The sequence below is a fragment of the Sebastes umbrosus genome, chromosome 1, assembly GCF_015220745.1.
Source record: "Sebastes umbrosus isolate fSebUmb1 chromosome 1, fSebUmb1.pri, whole genome shotgun sequence".
Taxonomy (NCBI): domain Eukaryota; kingdom Metazoa; phylum Chordata; class Actinopteri; order Perciformes; family Sebastidae; genus Sebastes; species Sebastes umbrosus.
The window spans coordinates 26,169,334-26,189,480 of record NC_051269.1 but is presented as its reverse complement, the minus strand read 5'-3'; the positions used below and the strand labels follow the sequence as shown (position 1 = coordinate 26,189,480).

At 40.9% G+C, this 20,147-nt stretch overlaps 1 protein-coding gene across 3 annotated transcripts in view; it reads right to left on the bottom strand.

Moving 5' to 3' along the window:
• celsr2 (cadherin, EGF LAG seven-pass G-type receptor 2) overlaps positions 1–20,147 on the bottom strand; it is a 77,876-nt gene that overhangs the window by 15,134 nt on the left and 42,595 nt on the right. For all 3 annotated transcript variants that reach the window (XM_037777304.1, XM_037777313.1, XM_037777324.1), the window contains exons 4-12: positions 13,623–13,738; positions 13,427–13,515; positions 6,413–6,570; positions 5,851–6,014; positions 5,429–5,554; positions 2,420–2,589; positions 1,573–1,752; positions 1,368–1,481; positions 110–266 (exon numbers count right to left, since the gene is read on the bottom strand). In XM_037777304.1, coding sequence (XP_037633232.1) covers positions 110–266; positions 1,368–1,481; positions 1,573–1,752; positions 2,420–2,589; positions 5,429–5,554; positions 5,851–6,014; positions 6,413–6,570; positions 13,427–13,515; positions 13,623–13,738 — 1,274 coding nt within the window. The remainder of the gene's footprint in view (positions 1–109; positions 267–1,367; positions 1,482–1,572; positions 1,753–2,419; positions 2,590–5,428; positions 5,555–5,850; positions 6,015–6,412; positions 6,571–13,426; positions 13,516–13,622; positions 13,739–20,147) is intronic.

Below are 20,147 nucleotides of genomic sequence, written 5' to 3'. Positions count from 1 at the left end.
GCATTTAGAGACATCATTTTATATAGGTTGAAATAATTACTACAGGACGTTAGCCCTGCAAAATGTTAGGATCATGGTTTTAGGTTTCTGAGCATGTGAGCAGACTGACCGGCGAGGCAGGTGCAGGAGTAGCTGTCCCAGTCGTCGCTGCAGTAGCTGCTGACGGGACAGGGGCTGGAGCTGCAGGGGTCGGGCACGCTGCAGCCCGGCTCCACGTTCACCTTCCTCGCCTGGGACAGACTCAGAGCCCCGCCCACGCGCAGACCCTGCAGGCAAACAAACACATGTACAGTACGTATCCACGGCAACACAACACAATTATGCGTTTGCAAGCAACAATTAGATGCTCAAAATAATAAGCAAATTACAATTTGGTGAAACAGGATCCTGGAATGTGCTGGAAACACAAAGGTGGCTTTTAGGTGTGTCAGAAAAACACTGTGAGGTGCCCGTCTGTGCTACAATACCAGTAGATGTTTACCTGCACGCCATCATAAGATGATGAAGTTACAACATTTTTTCAAACACTGCTGAGTGAGCGTGATTCTCATGTGAAACGGCAAGTAAAAAGGGTTAAAAGCAGCGAAAATCTGGTTAAAAAGTGATTTAAATTAGTGATTTTTGTATTTACAGGTTTCAACAGATCTGTAATGGCCATATTTAACATGTGGTTTATTTTACCTTGAGATATAGTCATTGAAATATTGTTAAAACAACATGTATATACAATCTAAACATCTAAAAATGTATTTATTCAAGTGATAACACTTTATAATAACCATAATTTATAAATCGTAAATTGATAGTTAATCAGACTTAGTTAATAGTTATTTTACAAAAAATATATATAATTAATAATGTTTACTAATTATGTTAATTACATAACTAGTTATGTTATTTTAATACATTATGTTATTTTTTATATATATATATATATAAACCATCTATAACCATTATTTGGATGGCCATTATAAAGTTATAACTGATGATTATAATACCTTGTTAAATGGCTAATAAATACTTTTTTAAAGCATCTATAAACATTATTTAGATAGATAGTTAATAGTTTGTTAATGGTTAATATTTGGTTTCTGGTCCATCTATCTATGTAAAGTTTATAGATATTTTACAAATGATTTCTTAAAAGTTTACAAATCATTTGGTATTCAGTTAAATAACTATTAACTAAGTTCAATTTAAGTTCAATTTACCATTTATAAATGACGGTTATTATAAAGTGTTTAATCAGCAAAACACTAAAACTAACGCTTTCTAGATGAGTTGCTCACTGAGATTCTTTGGATATCTGCTTTTAGACATGATCACAAATGCTGATGATATGAATGGAGTCTACAGAAGGGACGGACCTGTATACAGCCACGGAAGCCATGCTGAACTTTCCCATCAGGCCTTGCCACACCACCAACGCTCACAGCCTTCAGCTTGGACTCTTGCAGCTTCCCGTCCACCTCCATACTGGCCTGAAAAGGTGCATGACACAAACTTTATGGCTACAAAGCTAAAATAATTTAATTCACGGTGATTTACAGTGACTAGGATGCAACAACTCACCAGGTAGAGCCCCTGATCTAAAGACAGCACTGCTTTGTGGTGGCTCGTTGCTCCCCCCAAACTGCTGATATCCAGCTGCAAATGATGCCAGTCCCCGTCGTTCACCAGCACCTCCTCCACGCGGGAGAGTGTTGAGTCTTCTCCTCTGTGCAGGCCCATCATCACGCTCCCGCCGCGCAGCTACAAAGGCACGGAGAGAGCCGGGCAAAGAGTAGAAACAGCAGGAGGGAGATTGAACCGATGTTCAATAAGAGAGGAGAGAAAAGACCACCAAGAATCAGCACTGCGGCACATGATGAACAGAAACAGAGAGCTCTGACTGTCAAAGTTCAAAACCTTGAATTGCTGCACATCACAGGTGTGCAGGGCTGGAAATAGATTATCAGACTGTTATGTAACATCAAAGAGGCGTGGGTCTAGACAAGCAGCCGAACACAGATGATGCTACAATGAGCGTCTGATCATTTGGGTTTTTGTCTCTCTGATATTCAGTGACATGCTGCGACTCAGATGGCCAACAGGTGGAGCCTCAATCCTAAAAGGTTGTATCTTTTGGAAACTTCAGGTGAGGACAGCCATCATGCTCTCACTAGACCTCACAACCATAAAACATATGAAATGTTTGTTCACTCTCTGTAACAGAATTCAGGTTATTGCTCTTTGCTGATCAGATTTAGTGACCATTAAGAAGAAATAACCTAGAAATCCTACAAAAATGTTTCTTCTCTTCTAATTAAAGTTCCTCCTGGAGGATGAACTGACATTGCTGTGCATTGCAACATTTCGCTGAGTGTAAAATGGTCTGTGGAGAGAAATAATGTATGATGTAACTATCTGCTGCTCTCACCTGCAGTGTGAGGTTGTGCTGCTGGCCGGCGGAGATGTGCAGCAGCGTAGCGCCAGCCTGACGTGTGCGGAACATGAGCTCTACATGCCAGGGGACGGAGGCCGCCGTCGCTGCCATGTTGTTCCACTGCAACAGACTGTTACCCAGGAAACGCTGCGGGCTGGACATCACTAGAGTAAAAACAAAAAAAAAAACAGATAAAATGTAAGGAGAGAGTCAGAAGTTGGAAGACGTGATGAAGATAAATGAGGAGAGTTTCACAGTGAGTCATCAACCAGCAAGTCCAGTGTGCTCTCTGATCACATCCAAGTGATCACAGCTAAATACTCTCACTCTCAGTTTACTTCAGTAATCTGCCATCTTTCTGCGGGTGTCTGAAATCATATGAGGCTTTACATGCCAACACCTGTACTGGTAATTCAGGAGATAAGGATACAAGGACATTGAGGTAGACATAACATATGATTAAAGTCACTCTCCAGTCAAAAATGTGTTTTTCTTCTTGTTTGTTGAATGTTTGAGCTTCACTGTGCAGAATGACACGTGCACAGTTTGACACTAGAAGACTGTTTTCACATTTATCTGCAGAAGGGGGAAAGTTTCTCTGTGACCACCTTAAATCTGAGTTTAAGACGAGGAGATATCAACAGGATTTATGACATCACAACTACTCTGGAGGGCAATCATGGTCCAGTATGCAACTTACACAAGTGAGACACACAAACCTCCAGTGCACATACGCTGAGAATGAACTTCCCAGCAGTTTAACATTTGAACCACAAAATATTTGCGTATTCATAGATTCTGGACTTTTCAATGAGGCAGAAGTTGTGGATGATATTTAAAGACTTATTAACGAGGGAATTGAACTTTTTCATGGAAAAAACATATGAGACATAAATTATTATTCAAAGCAGAGTATTTGTGTCTTAAAACGTGTCTGGAGGGCATCTTTAAAAACCCCAATGACTCTAAATCTTTTAGAGTATGTAATGAAATTTTAATTTCAAATCATCTCAAATATGGATATATATGTGTGTAGTTTGTGAATCAGAAGGAAGTTCTGGTGTTTGTGCACTCGTGCTTCGACTCTGAGAAGCTTTCCGGCTCTTTCAAACGTGGAAAACAAAGTGACAGGAAAGGACACTCTGCCTGATGTGAAACCGTTTCCCTCTCATTACGCTGTCTCTGGACAAAGTGAAGAAAAGCACCTGATCGAAATGATCGATTAGTGATGGCGAATAAACCTGATGTCCTGTGGCTGTCAGAGCTGGCTAGTGAGAGGAGTGAGATGCAAAGAGAGAAACTGCAGTGCAATTTCACAAAAAAGTAAAAACAAAAAGTTGTAAATGAATCCATTAACCCTTCCTGATTAATTGTACTGTGTAAGTTAATGCTGGAGTTTAACCACAGCTAGTTTCCTCCTGTATACATGTGGCCAAAAAATCAATATTTATGGCGGTACATTTAACAAACACACAATTTAGAGCTGCAACTAACGATTATTCTCGTTACTGATTTTGTTTACCTAATGTCAGAAAATAATGAAAAATTCCCATCACAATTTCACAAAGTTGAAAGTGACAGAATCAAATTGCTTGTTATGCAAACAAAACAAATGTATATATTGAGATTACTATCAAGTTAGACCCAAAAAAGAGCAGTAAATCTTCATATTTGAGATCCACTGATATTTTTTTTGGCATCTTACTTTGGATTATTAAAATAGTTGCTAGTTAATTTTCTGTTGATCCACTAATCAGTTATTATTTCAGCTCTATACTAACAATTAATCAAAATTTTTATCAAAATCGCAATATGGCTTTCTGCAATTTTCAAATCGCAGGAGGCCAAATATTTGTTAAAGGCAAAATGTGTCAAAATAACATTTAAAATTAAATATTGTGGTGCTGCAAAGATGTCTTGGCCAAAACCTCACGTTCTACAGACTTAAGAAAACATCTTTGTTTGGTACAGATCCCCGCAAAAATCACACCATTATCATTTTAATATGTTTTTCAATGAAAATGAGGATGATCATTCCTTCTAATATCGAAAATCCTATCGCAATATCAATCAAAATAATCACCATTAGATATTTGTTCTTAAATTGTTCAGCCCTACTCTACGCCATTCCTGCGCACATACATGCATAAACAACTGCCTTTTAAAAATGAGTGTTGATGATTGCACAGGACTGTTGATTATAATATATTCAAGTAATCAAACCTCATTAAATCTCCTTCAGTAACATGTGAACAAGCTGCATTAAGTCCCACTTCTACACTCCCATCCCCACCTATTCCTCAGACACTCTATGCAACACACCTGTCCAATATTTGAATATCCATCTCTACTATCTTTTCTATCTGATCTACATGATGAAACGCTCACTGAAATAGATCTGTTTTTACTCATTCCACTTCAAGTACAAGAGGTGTGCTGTTTTGGGTTTCTTCCTCTTCCTCTGTCTCTTCTCAAATGACTGTAAACCATAAATCAGCGCAGATAACAGCTGCAGCGGATCAGGTGGAACAAAACCAGACACTGGAGAACACCAAGACAGAAACATAAGCAGTGTACCGTATGTTTTCAAATGACAAAAAGCAATTAGACTTTAACGGTTCAACATCTTCTAAACAGGATAAGATTCAACCTCAAGCAGCTTGATGCTGATTCTGTCATAAATCAGGCATTAAAACTACTGTAGAGTAATCACTAGTGATTTATGAGAGGTCAGGTGTTCCCAAAAAGCTGTGATGCCTTATTTGAAACACCAATAACAGCACTGCACACAGTTGCACCTGTTGTGTTTTTAAATGGAAATGCAGCTGTTTCTGCATCAGTGAGTCTCTGTTACTGTTTCCACTCTGCGTCTTTTTTTGACCTGATGGATGGCAGCTTTATACTCAATGACAAGTTGACTCTCGGGGTCACAAAGACGGAGGACTGTCTCGGGTCAGACAAATACGTGTCAGGTCTCATCTGCACTTTTTCTACTTGACTCACCTCTTTCGCAGTTTTGTCCTCCAAATCCGAGCAGACAATCGCAACTGAAAGAGCCCCACAGGTTCACACAGGTCCCTCCGTTCAGACACGGGTTGTTGTTGCAGAAGTGTCTTTTGGCGGAGCATCCTGGGAGGGCGAGAAAATAAGAGGTTGATTCACCCGTTTGATCTGTCCCACCTCATTATTTCATCAAAGCAGCAAAGAGTCAGAGGGTAATAAACTATTCATAGCAGGTACAATGATCATTTCCCACTGACTCTACTTCCCCTCTGTGCTCATTATAGTCTTTGTTATTTACTTTTCTCGTCTCTCTCACTTGGCTGGTCCAACAATAAAACATTGTTTGAGTGCAGAGCATTCACAGGTTTAAGAGATGAAGTAAAGGATAATCTTCTGGTGCCAAACAGCAGGTCAAAACCTACCTGGCAGAGTGCCGTTGTTGGCGATGAAGCTGGCCATGTCTACGTGCTGGTTGTCGATACGCAGGTTCTTCATGCAGCCCACAAACTCCCGGTTGCGAACAGGAAAGTCCTCTGGGAGTTTGGGGACCCCTCCGAGGAGCAGGGGGCCGGTCAGGTCTAATGATCTGAAAACATAAAACCCGTTAACGCACCCAGAGTTTTTTGCCCTGCTTTACATCATCACACTAATGGGGGGGGGGGGACGCATGAAAAATTAATCACAGAGATAGTTTTGCAGTGTTATTTTTCCCCCTGGAGATGAAAACAGAAAAATGGTAAACATCCCAATAAAGGAAAAAAAGCAAAGCTTCGCTAACACCCTGGAGATGTGGAGCTTCATTTCAAAACAAGTTTACGCTCTCTCTTAATGAGCAAAGAAAGTAATCAATTAAATTACTGAAGTCAATACAGAAGTAATGAGGAAAGATGTGAGGCACAAGGTTATTTATGAATTTCCTGTTATCTTCCACATAGTGATAAAAGAAATGATGATTCTGCTGATGTAATTCCTGTGTGGACTCACTTTTTGGATCCTGATTGGCTGCCCTGAGCAGAGCAGGTGTAGTTTCCGATCATGTGACCGAACCGGAGGGCCACGGAGGCGTCGCAGTTGTCCACCGTCACTACAACGACCTTCTGGTCCGAGGGGCCCTGCGGCAGGCCGGCCGGGTTTAGGATCGGCTGTTGAGCGAGACACAAACTCATGAATATCAAGATAAATTACCGAGCGCCTTCCTTATGTTTCTGGGGAGGCGTGGGTCAAAACAATGAGGATTAAGAACACATGACGCCTGTGTTACGCACACTGAAGTCTTTGTGTACACTTAGGGACTTTCTAATGTTGGTTATGTTTTATCCAACTGAGGATTTAACAGAGCAATCTATGTTTTTTGAGAGAATTCATGAGAAACTGTAAAAAGAGCTTGATTTAGATGCACACAAGAGACAAGTTATTATCCTCCTATAGTATCATATTCATTTGAGAATTCACAGGTTTGTCAGCGTGAAGATCACGCAACACTTTAAAAAAAGAAAAACTGCCGTGCTGCTATTTTTAAGATGCTGAAGTATTTTTGTCTCCTTGCATTTAAAAATAGGACTCAGAAATAGGTTGTTATGAAAATGTCTCATTATTGTGCTGCATGTAATTCAGGATTAATCCATAAAGCAGTGCAGCAGAAACTTCTGGGGAATCTCAGCCGGTGCTAAGCTGCACGTAGCTTTATGAGGCAGATTAAAAACTGGAGCTTTGAAACTGGGAAACAAAAAAGGCAAATAAATGATCTTTTAGCATCACACTCGGTTCAATCCCCGTTCAGCTTAACTTGCTGTTGCTGAGTATTTTTAATAATTCATATCATAACAGCTAGAACTAAAAGGCAGAGGCTGGCAGGCACACACACACACACACACAGGAGGTGAGCTTGCTCTCTGCAGGACGTCATCCCCGTCGACAAAGGATCTTCTTCATTGTCTGAGAAATCAATGGGGGGAGCAACAAAGGGAGGAGGGGTCTGCGGGGGAGAGAATGATGATCCTGTCAATAAAAGGTCGTGACCTCTTTTCAAAACGGCCAGTTTCTCCGAGGTCACGTAGAGCTCATGTTAACCCTAAATAAGTGTAGGTTCACGCTGGTGTCGCGAGCTGACAGCGGCGGAGCAGTGACCGACTGCGCTGCCTGCAGGCGAGGACGGGCCGCTGAGCTGTCAGCTGGTCAGACAGGATTTAGCAGGAATTAGCTCGTCTCATGTGCAGAGATGATATGAAGAGTTGGCTCATTGCTGAAGTCTTGAAAACACACATGAAGTGTCTGTTTTTATTGCCTGGCTGTTTAGTTCTACATGAAACTGAAATAGATCCCCCCCACTGTCTGCAGGAGCCTCAGAGATTATAATTTCCCCGATAGCTCGTCTGATCCCTTCATTTAAAAGCTCATTAAAAACGACACACAGCTAGAAATATGCTGTCGATTTCATTGGCTGGTGAAACATTTTTAGCAGCTCTATCAGAGGAAATTTATCAAGACAAAACACATCGAGCAATACAGTAATGACAAATGTAATTTTAGCCTGAGGCACTGCTACAGTTAATATTCTCTCACATGATTTTCTCATTGAGCAGATCAGATTAAATCTCTTTGAGCCTCCAATAACATGACTCCATAACTGAGAGGCTGCAGTCAGTTACATTCCTGCTCTCACTTCATGTCTCGTGATCACATGAGTGTGATGAGTGTTACTGATGTGACGGAGATTAGACCAATAATAACCCCAAACTATCTGGCTGTATGTTACCACAACAGCTCACCTGACTCACGTTATCATTCTTGGTGAAACAGGAATATCAGTTCATTGTGCTGCGGTTGTGTCTACTCTCAAATATGTGAGACATAGAATAGAAGGATGGAATAAAACTTTATTGTCCACCACAGAAACAAAAAAAACATGTAATCTATAGAACAAATACGGGAACCAAACACCATGAAGTGTAAAATAAAGCACACTAGTAAACAAGACTAAGAGTATCCAGCAGTGATACTCAATTTACGGCCCATGGGCCAGATCTGGACCGCAATAAGGTGCCGAGTAGCACGCCGACCATTTTGTAATTCACAATGAAAATAAATTCATTCACAATGCGAATCGTTTTTTGTACTTATACTTAAGTACATGTAAATAAGGCTAATAGAGCTTGTTTAAAAAAAAAAAGGTGCCAGGAGAAAATCCCAGACAGAGGTTTAGACTACGTTTAATGAATCATTCCAACATTTGAGTGATTTGATTGTTAATGTTGTTTAAACTCTTTCAAATATAAATAAAGCATTTAAACTAAAAATCAGTTGCAACTATTAAATGCAGTAGAATATCTAATTTATTTGTAATATAGGCTTAGTGTCAATCCTTACGCCGAGTTAATTTAGTTCACTTGAAAATAGAGAATTTCAAAGAAGGATGAGTTATAAGCCTTTTAATGTTTATTCATTTTATTTGATAAAATCTGATTATTTTCATTGTCTATTAATCTGTTGATTATTTTCTTGATTAATTGATTAGTTGTTTGGTCTATAAAATGACGATCAGTGTTTCCCAAAGCCCAAGATGACGTCCTCAAAGGTCTTGTTTTGTCCACAACTCAAAGGTATTCAGTTTACTGTCATAGAGGAGTAAAGAAACCAGAAAATATTCACATTTAAAAAACTGGAATCAGAGAATTTTTACTTTGTTTTCTTAACAAAATACTCAAACCGATTATCAAAATAGTTGGTGGATAATTTAACAGTTCACAACTAATCGATTAATCGTTGCAGCTCTAAATAAAAATACATAAAAACTTAAACCATTAAAACATTAAATAGAATATAGTGGATTGTGATTTGTAGCTTAGTAAAAAATGTGTTATAAAAATGCAGATTTCACTTGGAACAGAAGAATCAGGCATCTTACAACGCCTCCCAGAGTTCAGACTGAGAAAATACAGGAGAAGAACTATCAAGATGTTCGTGGTTTTATTATTATCATTATTTTGGTGGCCATGAAATTAGATTACGCTAACCAGCTCACTCCTCAGTCTGCAGTTCAGGTGACTGAACCAGGAAGTCACATAAAACTCTCAGAGTTTTGTAAACTATTTCCAAGATTGGCAGACTCACTTGAACTCTGTTGAGTCACCTAAGAAGATTAGTATTTTCAGAGACGCTCAGTTGGCAGTCCAGAGCTGTACAATATTAGAAACATTTAACAAGTTTTCGAGTACAACAGGCCCTGTTGTCAAGAAATGTTCCCACAGGAAGTCCCAGCAGTTATTTTCTTGACTGTGAGACTCACTGAAATGTAAAGTAGATGGAAACACATCCTGAAGGTGGCTTTCACTGTTCAGTTGATGCTCCTTGAGGCCAATTTGTTACAAATTTGTTGATGATGAAACAAGCAAACATGCGGTGTGAATTGCCAAAGGTGAAATCATCCGACATGCTCTTTTCCACGGTTTTCCCTTCCCTGTGAAAGCTCTGAAACAGGCAGCGCTCCAGATTGGACGCTCCTTTCACTGACCTCTGCTGTCATCAGTCACGGCTGTTGACTCTCCAATAATGACTGTCTGTCAGGACGTCTTTCTGCTGCACAAAACCCCGTCCTGTCAGCTCTGATTGGAGTGCACATATTTGCTGAAGACCACATTAAACACTGCTCTCACTCGCCGCTACAGGGGATTATGGGAATATGAGTTCCCTGTCACAGAGGGTGACAAGGGTTGCGCTGGAGGAGCATGGCAGCAAGCAACACAAATATGGGATCTAAGATTGACTAGAAAAACCATAGCAACAAGAGGGGTCGGCCCTGAAGCGCAGCGTCCCCGTTCAAAGCCCGAGTCAATACTTCTCTCGGCTTTTCTTTACCCTGCTTTCGCTCCTCTCCTGCGCCGCTTTTCTGTCCTCGCCGGAGAACAGAGAGAGAGGGGCACCTTCCCCGGGGCCGCATCATTCACTGCCCATGGTCCCAAAGGAAGCAGAGCCAAACACAAAGGCAGCGGTCATTGCCATTCTCCACAGTCCCCCGCCATCCTGAAAGCCACATTTCAATCTAAACTGCCCCCTCCCCGCCTCACCGTGCCCCACCCCCTGCGGACAGGGACGGGTCAGAGTGGGCCACTGTGGGATACCTCGAGAGGGAGGAGCCGGGTTTCTACCTCAGCGACTCACAGGATGTGGAACATGAGAGGAGGACGGGAGGATTAGTTCAGCTAGAGCTGAGGGCCGGACCCCAGACAGCGCTGGGATGTTTTCACTATAATGAACACATATGTATTGAGTACACTGGATACACTTTATGATAGAGTAGGGTTAGGGGGAAAAAATCAATACAGCATAGTATTGTGATATTTTCAGTCTCAGTCTTAACGCTAGAGTGAAGATACTGGTATCATATGAAACTAGATAACCTGAAGGCCTTGACACACCAAGCCGATGGTCGGCCGTCGGACAGTTTGGGGCCGTCGGTGAACGTCTGTCGGCCTAGTTTTTGCGGTGTGTCCTGCACCATCAGCTCTAGTCTGCTCTAGTCGTGCCTGTGATTTTTTTTTATGTACGCATCATAACAACGGCTGTATATCCGCCGTCCTCGGTCTTCCAGTTTCCCTTTTTGAATGACGAATACAGACTACCGTTACCTGCTCGTAGAGAGAGTTATTTCCTCTCACGCAGGTGCAAACGTACGTGCTAACTGTCCGTTGGCTGTAGTCTTTGCGGTGTGTTTGAGTGCAACTTGTTGGCCAAGACAAAGGGGACTCAAAGGACGGCCTTCGTCATCGCAAGTACTTTGATGTCGGGTTGGTGTGTCTGGGCCTTAAGGAATCCATCGGTACCAACCATGTCATGTTAGCTTGTCGGGAAGAACGCTAAATAACGCTCCAAAGAAACGCTACATTTTGGCGAGGAAAAACTGGCATGACCATTTTCAAAGGGGGTTCCTTGACCTCAAGACATGTGAATGAAAACTCTGAGATGAACAGAGTGAAAACTGTATCTTATTAGATAAAACAGATGTTGACAAACTGCAACATTTGCAGCTGAAAAAAGGTAATAAATCGTAATATATCTTATCACAATACTCAGCATATCGCGAAATGTTTAAAATCGCAATAAGATTGTATCCTGACTTAAGTATCGTGATGATATCGTGTTGTGGGGCCTCTGGTGATTCCCACCTCTATCATACAGGTACAAACATATATAATCTGATATAGTATAACATATATTATATATAATATAATGCATAATTCATGATTTAATGCAGGATGTATCATGAATTCCTCTTGGTCACCATTAAGAAATGATCCAGTTACTACGAGTTTGTACGGTTAATTAATGATTAATGAATCATAAATTAATGAAAGGTAACTTCATACATTAATTTATATCCCACAAAATCAGCTGGAATCAGCATAGAAAAGGGTGTTTGAGGCTCAAACATCTGATCAGCCTCGGACCTGTTCTCATAGAAATATGAAGCTGTTTTTATCAAACTGGTAGTCCGATGCAAACATCTACATGTTGCACCTGTACTCAGAGCTGCAACTAACGATTATTTCCATTGTCTATTAATCTGTTGATTATTTTCTTGATTAATCGATTGGTTGTTTGGTCAAAAAAAAGTTGATCAGTGTTTCCCAAAGCCAGTTTACTGTCATAAAGGAGTAAAGAAACCAGAAAATATTCACATTTAAGAAGCTGGAATCATCAGAATTTTGACTTTTTTCTTAAAAAGAAAATACTCAAACCGATTAATTGATTATGAAAATAGTTGTCGATTAATTTAATAGTTGACAACTAATCGATTAATCTATGTTACAGCTCTACTTGTACTGTACATGCAAATGCCTCATTAACAGAATCATGTCCTCTTCAAACATGAAGCACATTTACAGATGTAAAACTACCAGGTCAGCAAAACAACAAAAGAATCATTTGATTTGAGGTTTTTGTACTCAAAGTGATTAATGAGACTATAATATCTTCTTGGCAATGAAACAAATAGTTTTCACTCAAAAGTCGACAAGATTTCCCCCCTTCATCACTACTTCTGGCTAAAATCTGACATGGCCGTGTTATTATAGACACTGAATAGAAGATGTGAGCAGCGGGGGTGTTGCCTGGCAACATCTTTATGATGCAAAGTGACTTCCTCAATAGACTAAAATGTGACATCCTGTGTGTGTTGGTCCTGGGTGGGAAAGTGCTGAGAGAGCAGAGACAACAGCTCCATACATTCCTCTAGCGATTGAGTTGTTGTGATGTCCTTACAGAGAAATCTGTATTAGTCAAAACATATTTAGTCCAATCTGACCGTGTCTGGAAAAACACTGCCTTCCCACTCTCTGGCTTTCATTCATTCATTCATTCACCCCCCTCCCTCTCTTGTCTCTCCCTCCGTCAGTGTCTAGTTGGCACGTTGGCTGTCTTCCAGATCATCAGTCGATTCTTTAGCCTGACAGAGCAGCAGCACTAAAGAGGCAGTACAACAAACTTACACAACTAACTTGCACCCACTACAGTTGCACCACTATGGATGTCATAAAGACAAAGCTTTTTATTGAGAAAGCATGTCAGCTTTCACTGCTGCAGCCTTCAGGGCAATAAAACTCTGTCGTCTGCAGCGGATCAAACCTGTCACCTGATTTCACTCTGAATATTTTCGGTAACTATTTCTGGTATTTAACTGCCACACCTGATGAGGGGCGCAGCAGCAGACACATTTAACCAGAGGTATGTCAGCTATGGTGTAACAATTAAAAGTAGGAAATGAAAACCTAATCAGAATATGAGGGTTCACCATGATCACCCTTGTTTGAATGAATAGTTTGACATTTTGGGAAATACACTTACACGGGCTTTCTTGTAGAAAGTTAGATGAGAAGATTGATACGACTCTCATGTCTGTACTGTAAATATGAACCTACAACCTGCAGTTAAACCTAATCATAAACCAGGCTCTGCAAACGCAAGGTGTTTGTAGCTCTTCTGTTGATTTATTCTGGATCATACCTTGTTGTAGTAGTGAATATCCACCACGTGCCACTGGCCGTCACTGACTCCTCCGAGGATGTACGGTGAAACTGTCGTTTTGGTCTCACCTGGGAAACAATGAAAGAGGTGAATGACCGCAACACACTCAGGACAAAAATTGTATAAAACAGTAAATCATAATTATAAAGCATTAACAAACCAATAACTGTTCTACCTGCAGAGAAGGTGAGCTGTATCTGCTCATTGATGATTTCCATGGCGAGGAAGTCGTGTTTCTCATTGAAGCGGCCGTTATAGAGTAACAACCCGTCGGGCTCTTTGGTAGCAAATCTGAAAAAACAACAAAAAAACAGACAGCATTTTAATTTAATTACATTTGTCACTACCCAATTTCATCACTGTTTAGTCCATGTATTTGTTTTCATCCATATTCACCCAATGAATTAAAGGTTAAGGCCGGCATAGCTTATTCCAGCCGTTCTCATTTCCAGGGTGCCAAATACCAACGCCTTGTCACGGCCGTCGACGTTTGATACCGCCGCATAAGGCACACTCTAGCACCGGTATGAGATGCACCAGGCTTTCCATTAACTACAATGTAAACCCATCCACGGCAACAGTAAACGCTAGGGGCGGAATGGTTTGGTTCGGTACATTTATGGTACAGCGAGGAAGTCATGTTCTGATTTCAACATGCTTTTCATTTATTTGGCAAAAATAAGTTAACAAATGTTTGCCTTAACAAAAGTATGGCTTACATAAGGAACATAAACACTTCTTCATTGTCAAATCTTAATTGAAAGAATAAGTCTTCTACAGTAATTAGTGCAAACAAAAAATGCAGCTTTGTTATTTTCATATGAATATGATGTAATTATAGACTAAGGCCGCTGTTTGTGTCCCGTATGTTAAGTTTCACTTTCACGTAACAATCAGATGTTCGTTCATGTCCCGTGTTCACAATGCTCAGTTTCATTCACTTTACAAACGTAGTAGTTTTAAGCCCAACCATGTAGTTCTGTCCTAAACCTATACTAAGTGCTTTTTCAGGACAGTGTAATATATTTTAACCCAATCCCACATACACGGCTGCTGTAAATACTAACTAGAACACCAAAGGTGTATTAATCCGCTACAGGAAAATAGTCCCTAACAAATACAGTATTTACTTTGGTTGTAGTAACATCTGCTAAAAAATGACAGTAGCGAGGTGTTTTAAGAAATTACTGAACCTTAAAAAAGTATCCTGTTTTTAAAAAGTGACGTCTTCAGTAGGAACGAATGGGATTTGGGCTGAGTGCCACAGACAGGATAGAGAAGTAAGAGGAGGAACACATTTTTGGATATGGTCTTTTCATTGGATTTGTTGAAATTAAGAAAAATATATTGTCTTTGAACATAAAGATACCAAATGACATAAGCCCTGACGTACTGTAGGAAAACATCTGCTGTCGGCCATGCTCCACGTTAACAGGGAAAAGAAAGAGGGCAGTGGTCTCCCTTGACCCATTTAAAAATATCCATACTATCCCCTCACATTCTCCTGGCTTTCCTTACACACTGGTGTGCTACAGTAAAACAGTGTGCTGTGTAACTTTCATGAAGACGAGCTCACGCAGAGGCTTGACAAAGATCCCTGAACACATGACGATGTTTAATCATGAACACGAGGCCGAGTCAGAGGGAAAAGAAAGTCATATTTGCAGCACAGAAACAGTGAAGGAATACAGAAGGAATCTCCGTGCCATGAATAGATATCACAGAGCCACATTACATGACACACTACAACACAGAGACAGAAAACTAGGGCAATGTCAAAGCAGCACGAGGGGGGAAAACGCATTACCGCAAGTAAAGAAGAAGCACACAAGAAGAAGGTTCAGAGTAACGACAGCTTCAACATATATTTTCTTATGGAGGAGAACACACAGACAGCTGCCAGAGCTGTAACCACAGCCTCAGTTTCAGATTTCTATTTGCATCTAGATGGTGAAACCAGATCGCCCAGGGCCGCTGTGTTGCATGATCCTCACATATTAATGCACATTTCAATTTATATGCGTGCATATGGTTCAAACTCGTGGACCAGATCGCCGACGGTGCCTCACTACTCTGGATCTGGGATCAAAGTATGCGGTGGAGCACATGGTTTAAAAATATCACGCTTTACCTGTCAGCTGTGGTCTGTGGTCGTAAATCTGATCCTGTGGAAAAATGGGTCACGGAGATGTGTGAAAGTGTGTTAAAACTAAAAAAAAACAGCACTAACTACCAGATTGATTCATTATCCATCTCACAGGGGACCCAACAATGAGTCTCCTGTGCACATCTGCCAACCGAGAGGCATGTGTGGTTCACTGGCGTCTGTATTTTCTGGTCATTTAATCCATTAACATGCAGCTTCATTTTCATCAAAAGACTAATGACTTATTTAAATAAAAGATCAATCTCAAACTGGCTCTGAAACACTAAAAAAAGCACAAAGTTTCTTCTTTTTCTGAGCCCAAACGGAGCTGCAGTCTCCATTAACTAAGCAGGTTTTTGTTTTTCAGAGGAAGTATGTCATTCATACATCCAAATATCTATACATGCTCTCAGACAACATGAGCAACCGCCCACCCCCCAACCCTCTTCAGACTTCAGGGTTTGAGGGTATACTGTACATGATGCTGTTTGTGCAGTATTCTTGAGCTGAAGAAGAGCCAGGGGGCACGGCACCGCTGACCTGCTTACTGAGGAAAACGATAATCACGACCTCAGAGGAACGAGGATGCCGATGCTCCAGCTGATAATAACAGCAGAGACAGAGCAGTCAGACGGCGTCTACATATCCAGTAAAACAATACAGAACGCCATCTAGAATTATGATCTAGTGTCTATTACTCTTTACTAGGCTTCCAGTCTTTGACGGATCGATTTAAAAGGCTGCTCCACATTGCCCCCCTGAGCCCTCTGAACTATGAGAGTAATCAGCCGGAGCTAAATACTGACTCTACTGGCATCACTGCATGTCACATTAGGCAGCCATCAGTAAAAATAACAACCAGTCTGCCCTTATGTAGGGGGCCGTGTCACGCTATGCTAACATGCTGCAATTCATAAGAAGTGTGCAGTGGGGAGGAAAAAAAAGAGCCCTCGAGTGATTTTACAACCTGAAAGTGTGAAATAAAGAAACAAAAATCTGTGTTATATTTTATAATTTATATGATCTGCTGGGAAAGAAGGAGAAGACTTATTGAACTAATACTTTTAAAATAGATTTTTTTTTATCTTTAGGGATGTCAGTAGGTCAAATCACCACTTTGATCCAGACTAAAATATCTCAACAACTATTGAATGGATTCAGATTCAATTTTGTACGGACACTCGTGCTCCCTAAGAGGATCAATTCTACTGACTTTTCCTCTAGCGCCGTCATAAGGATGGCTTTTTTGTTTTTAGTGAAAGGTCAATATAAATATTGTATTGATTGCCATGATGTTTGGTACCGTCATTCATAGTTGTCAGAGGATGAATCTTAATTACTTAAATCCCCAGACTTTTCTCCTAGCGCCACATTAAGGGGCCGATCACACCGAAACACGACGCTAGAAATGCATCACCAGCAAAACCATTGTTTTCCTATGTTACGGCGTGCCTACCGTGCACTTCTCTCTGACGCCGCGTGTCGCGCACAAAAGCTGAAATATTCTCAACTTTTCAGCGTCAGGCGCGGAGTCGCACCACTCAATGTCACACTTGGCCTAGGCAGCAAATCGAATCAAGTAAGTGGCGAACTTTACTACTTTACCACTTCCTTCCTGTTTTGATGCCGGTAGATGTGGCTAGCTAGTTGGTTAGCTGTAGGACTCTGAGAGGGAAGGGGGGATTTATATCCCATGCCGTGATAGTTTCATGTGGGCTAATGTCTCTGACAGAGAGAGAGCGAGAGACCATATTTTCCGTTAATCACATTTGATCGCCTGGTTAAGCACACAGCCCTGCTCCACAAGCGCATCAGCTGTTCTGCCCGACACCTTTTGCGAAGGAATGTCTCGCTGTGATCCGCCCCAGAGCGTGTTTCCATCTATCCGTTTTTGTGCACATTTTCAATTTGAGCATAAAAAACGGCATAAATTCAAAAAACAGTCAAAATACTACAATGTGTTTTTGCACTTGGCTGAGGTAGAAACGATGTATCGATAAAAACTAAATGTGACAAAATGCAATAGAAACAGACCTCAAGGAAAAACCTTGACATACATGAAGCATGTGACTATCAGATCTGTGTGCACCGATGAGGAGATCATAACAACCTTGAAATGAATACATAAGACAAACATAAATGACGTATTTAGATCACATTTTCCAAATAGTTTTCCATCATCTGAGGATTGACTGGCGCTCTTTTGATTGCGTCACAATCTTCAATGGTTTAATGGCACCTGACTGGAGAATTATTTAGCACCACCAGCTGTTTATCTTGATCTATCCCACTCCTAATATTTGCATAACAGTAAGGGATGGAAACAAGCAATTTATTCACATTCAATTTTGCAGATTTTTTGGATTTGTCACGAAACATATTGGATTTTAACATTCATGTTCCCTATTGGTTGAATTGTAATAATTTTGGTGATCCTTTAACTTTTCCTAAACTAAGATGGACTGTATATAAGAAGTTGACGTAGTCACCGTGACGTCACCCATTGGTTTGTGGACTGCCGTTTTGAAGCCTCGAGTTCGGCATTTTGGCCGTCGCCATCTTGGTTTTTTGCAACCAGAAGTGACACGAGAGGGTGGAGCTAAGTACATCCGAACGCCGAAAAAGACATTATTAGGCGATCAAAAAGGTTATAATTAACTTTCATGAACTGAAAACACACTGTGAAAGAGTTAAAGTTGTAAGACGAAAACACGAACAACTCCCAGACCGGACAACGCCTCGGTAGCAACCTGTCAATCACAAGGTAGCCACGCCCTAAAGCATCCCCTGCTTTATCTGTCTATTTGACTCTAAATGTGACCATAATTTACTAAATGAACATCATGCTGCATTGAACAAGACTTGAAAGTAGCGATTGAGACCATAAACTCATGTTTACAATGTTTACTGAGATAATAAATCAAGTGAGAAGTAGGCTCATTTTCTCATAGACTTCTATACAATCAGACTTCTTCTTGCAACCAGAGGGTCGCCCCCTGCTGGATATTAGAAACAATGACAGTTTAAGAGACTTCTGCATTGGCTTCACTTCTCAGACCCGGAGGTTACCCACTGTGGGGAACATGGTCATCATTATACCTGCTGAATATCAGCATGTTAGCATCATCATTGCAAGCCTGTTGGCATACTGACGTTGGCATTTAGCTCAAAGCATCGCTGTGCCTCAGTACATCCTCGCAGAGCCGCTAGCATTACTGTAGATGACTAGTTTTGCCCAACACATGCTCTTGTACGAGTTAAACCATGACCTAAACATCAGCTCAGTCACAGAGAATATTAGAGATGAGAAAGACTTTAAATCTTGTTTGTGCTGATCCCAAAACACTTTGTACCTTTTAGCGAAATCTCAGCCTTAATTGCGGAGCTCAGCAGCACAGAGCCGTGATGGAATGAGACCTAAAATTAGCCGTCACTCTGAGCGAACAAGATCCACATCCTGAGCCGTTCATCATAACAGAAGCTCTTTCTGGGAGAACCTGATCGGTGCAGGATCACGTAACAGGTTGACCTCACCTGCCTCAGGCTCACAGTATCGGCCTCTTTTACACTGCAGCTACTTCAGAGCTTCGGTGACCTGCCAGTGAAATGTAGACCACTTTCAAAACTGGTTTGAGCAGTTCTCCATCAAAAAAGACTGTCATCTGAACCTCTCTTAAAGAAGGGCCGAGTCCGTAAAGCTCACAAGGGGGATATTATTTCCACCATTGTGAGTGTCAACCGCTGCCAAACACGTCTAAGGTGACGAGTATCACAATGAGAAAAGCAAAATGGCAGAACACATTCCCTGTGATACCATCCGAGAGGTGATACTTGTTGTCACTTGTTGTGACAGATATCAAACAGAGCGGACGGCTTTTATCGTTGATTACATTTCATCGCATGGAGAATCCATGCAGACTGGAGATCCCGCTGTCTTTGCATGTGTTCAGTGTTCACGGCTCATCTGCTCGTTTCTGAAACAAGCACCTCCCCCTCCGCAAACCACCAAATGATCAACTGCACACATTGAATGCTTCAGCTTCAATTTCCCAACGTGCTACACCTACATTATAATAACTGATTCTGACACAAGTTGGATGGATAAAAGAAAAATGTGCATTTATGGGAAAATACCTTCACAATGATGTCTATGATTAAATCAAGAGGCAGTGCCATGAGGTGAAATAAAACTGAAATGACACCTTGCCTAAAGCAAAACTGAAATAAAACTGTCTACTTTTAAAACTAACGTTATAAAACATTCATGAAGCACTTTCTCTTTTTGTGCGTTGTAGGAAAAAGAAGGAACCTTGGGCTCAGATCTTTGCTATTTTTACTAAAAGCTAATTGTGGCATGAGATAGCACCTCCAGCTCTCAGAGAAAGTGCCAGCGTTAGCAATGACGTAGCTGTTTGCACATCTCATGCCATAAATTCTTCAGATAACAGTCCTGAAAATAGTCTGAACTGAGATTTCTTTTCAGTCTGCTAGTGTTTTCTTTGAGTGTAATATGAAGTGGTCCCTATTTAGTCCCTCCATATGGTAGTGTAAGGA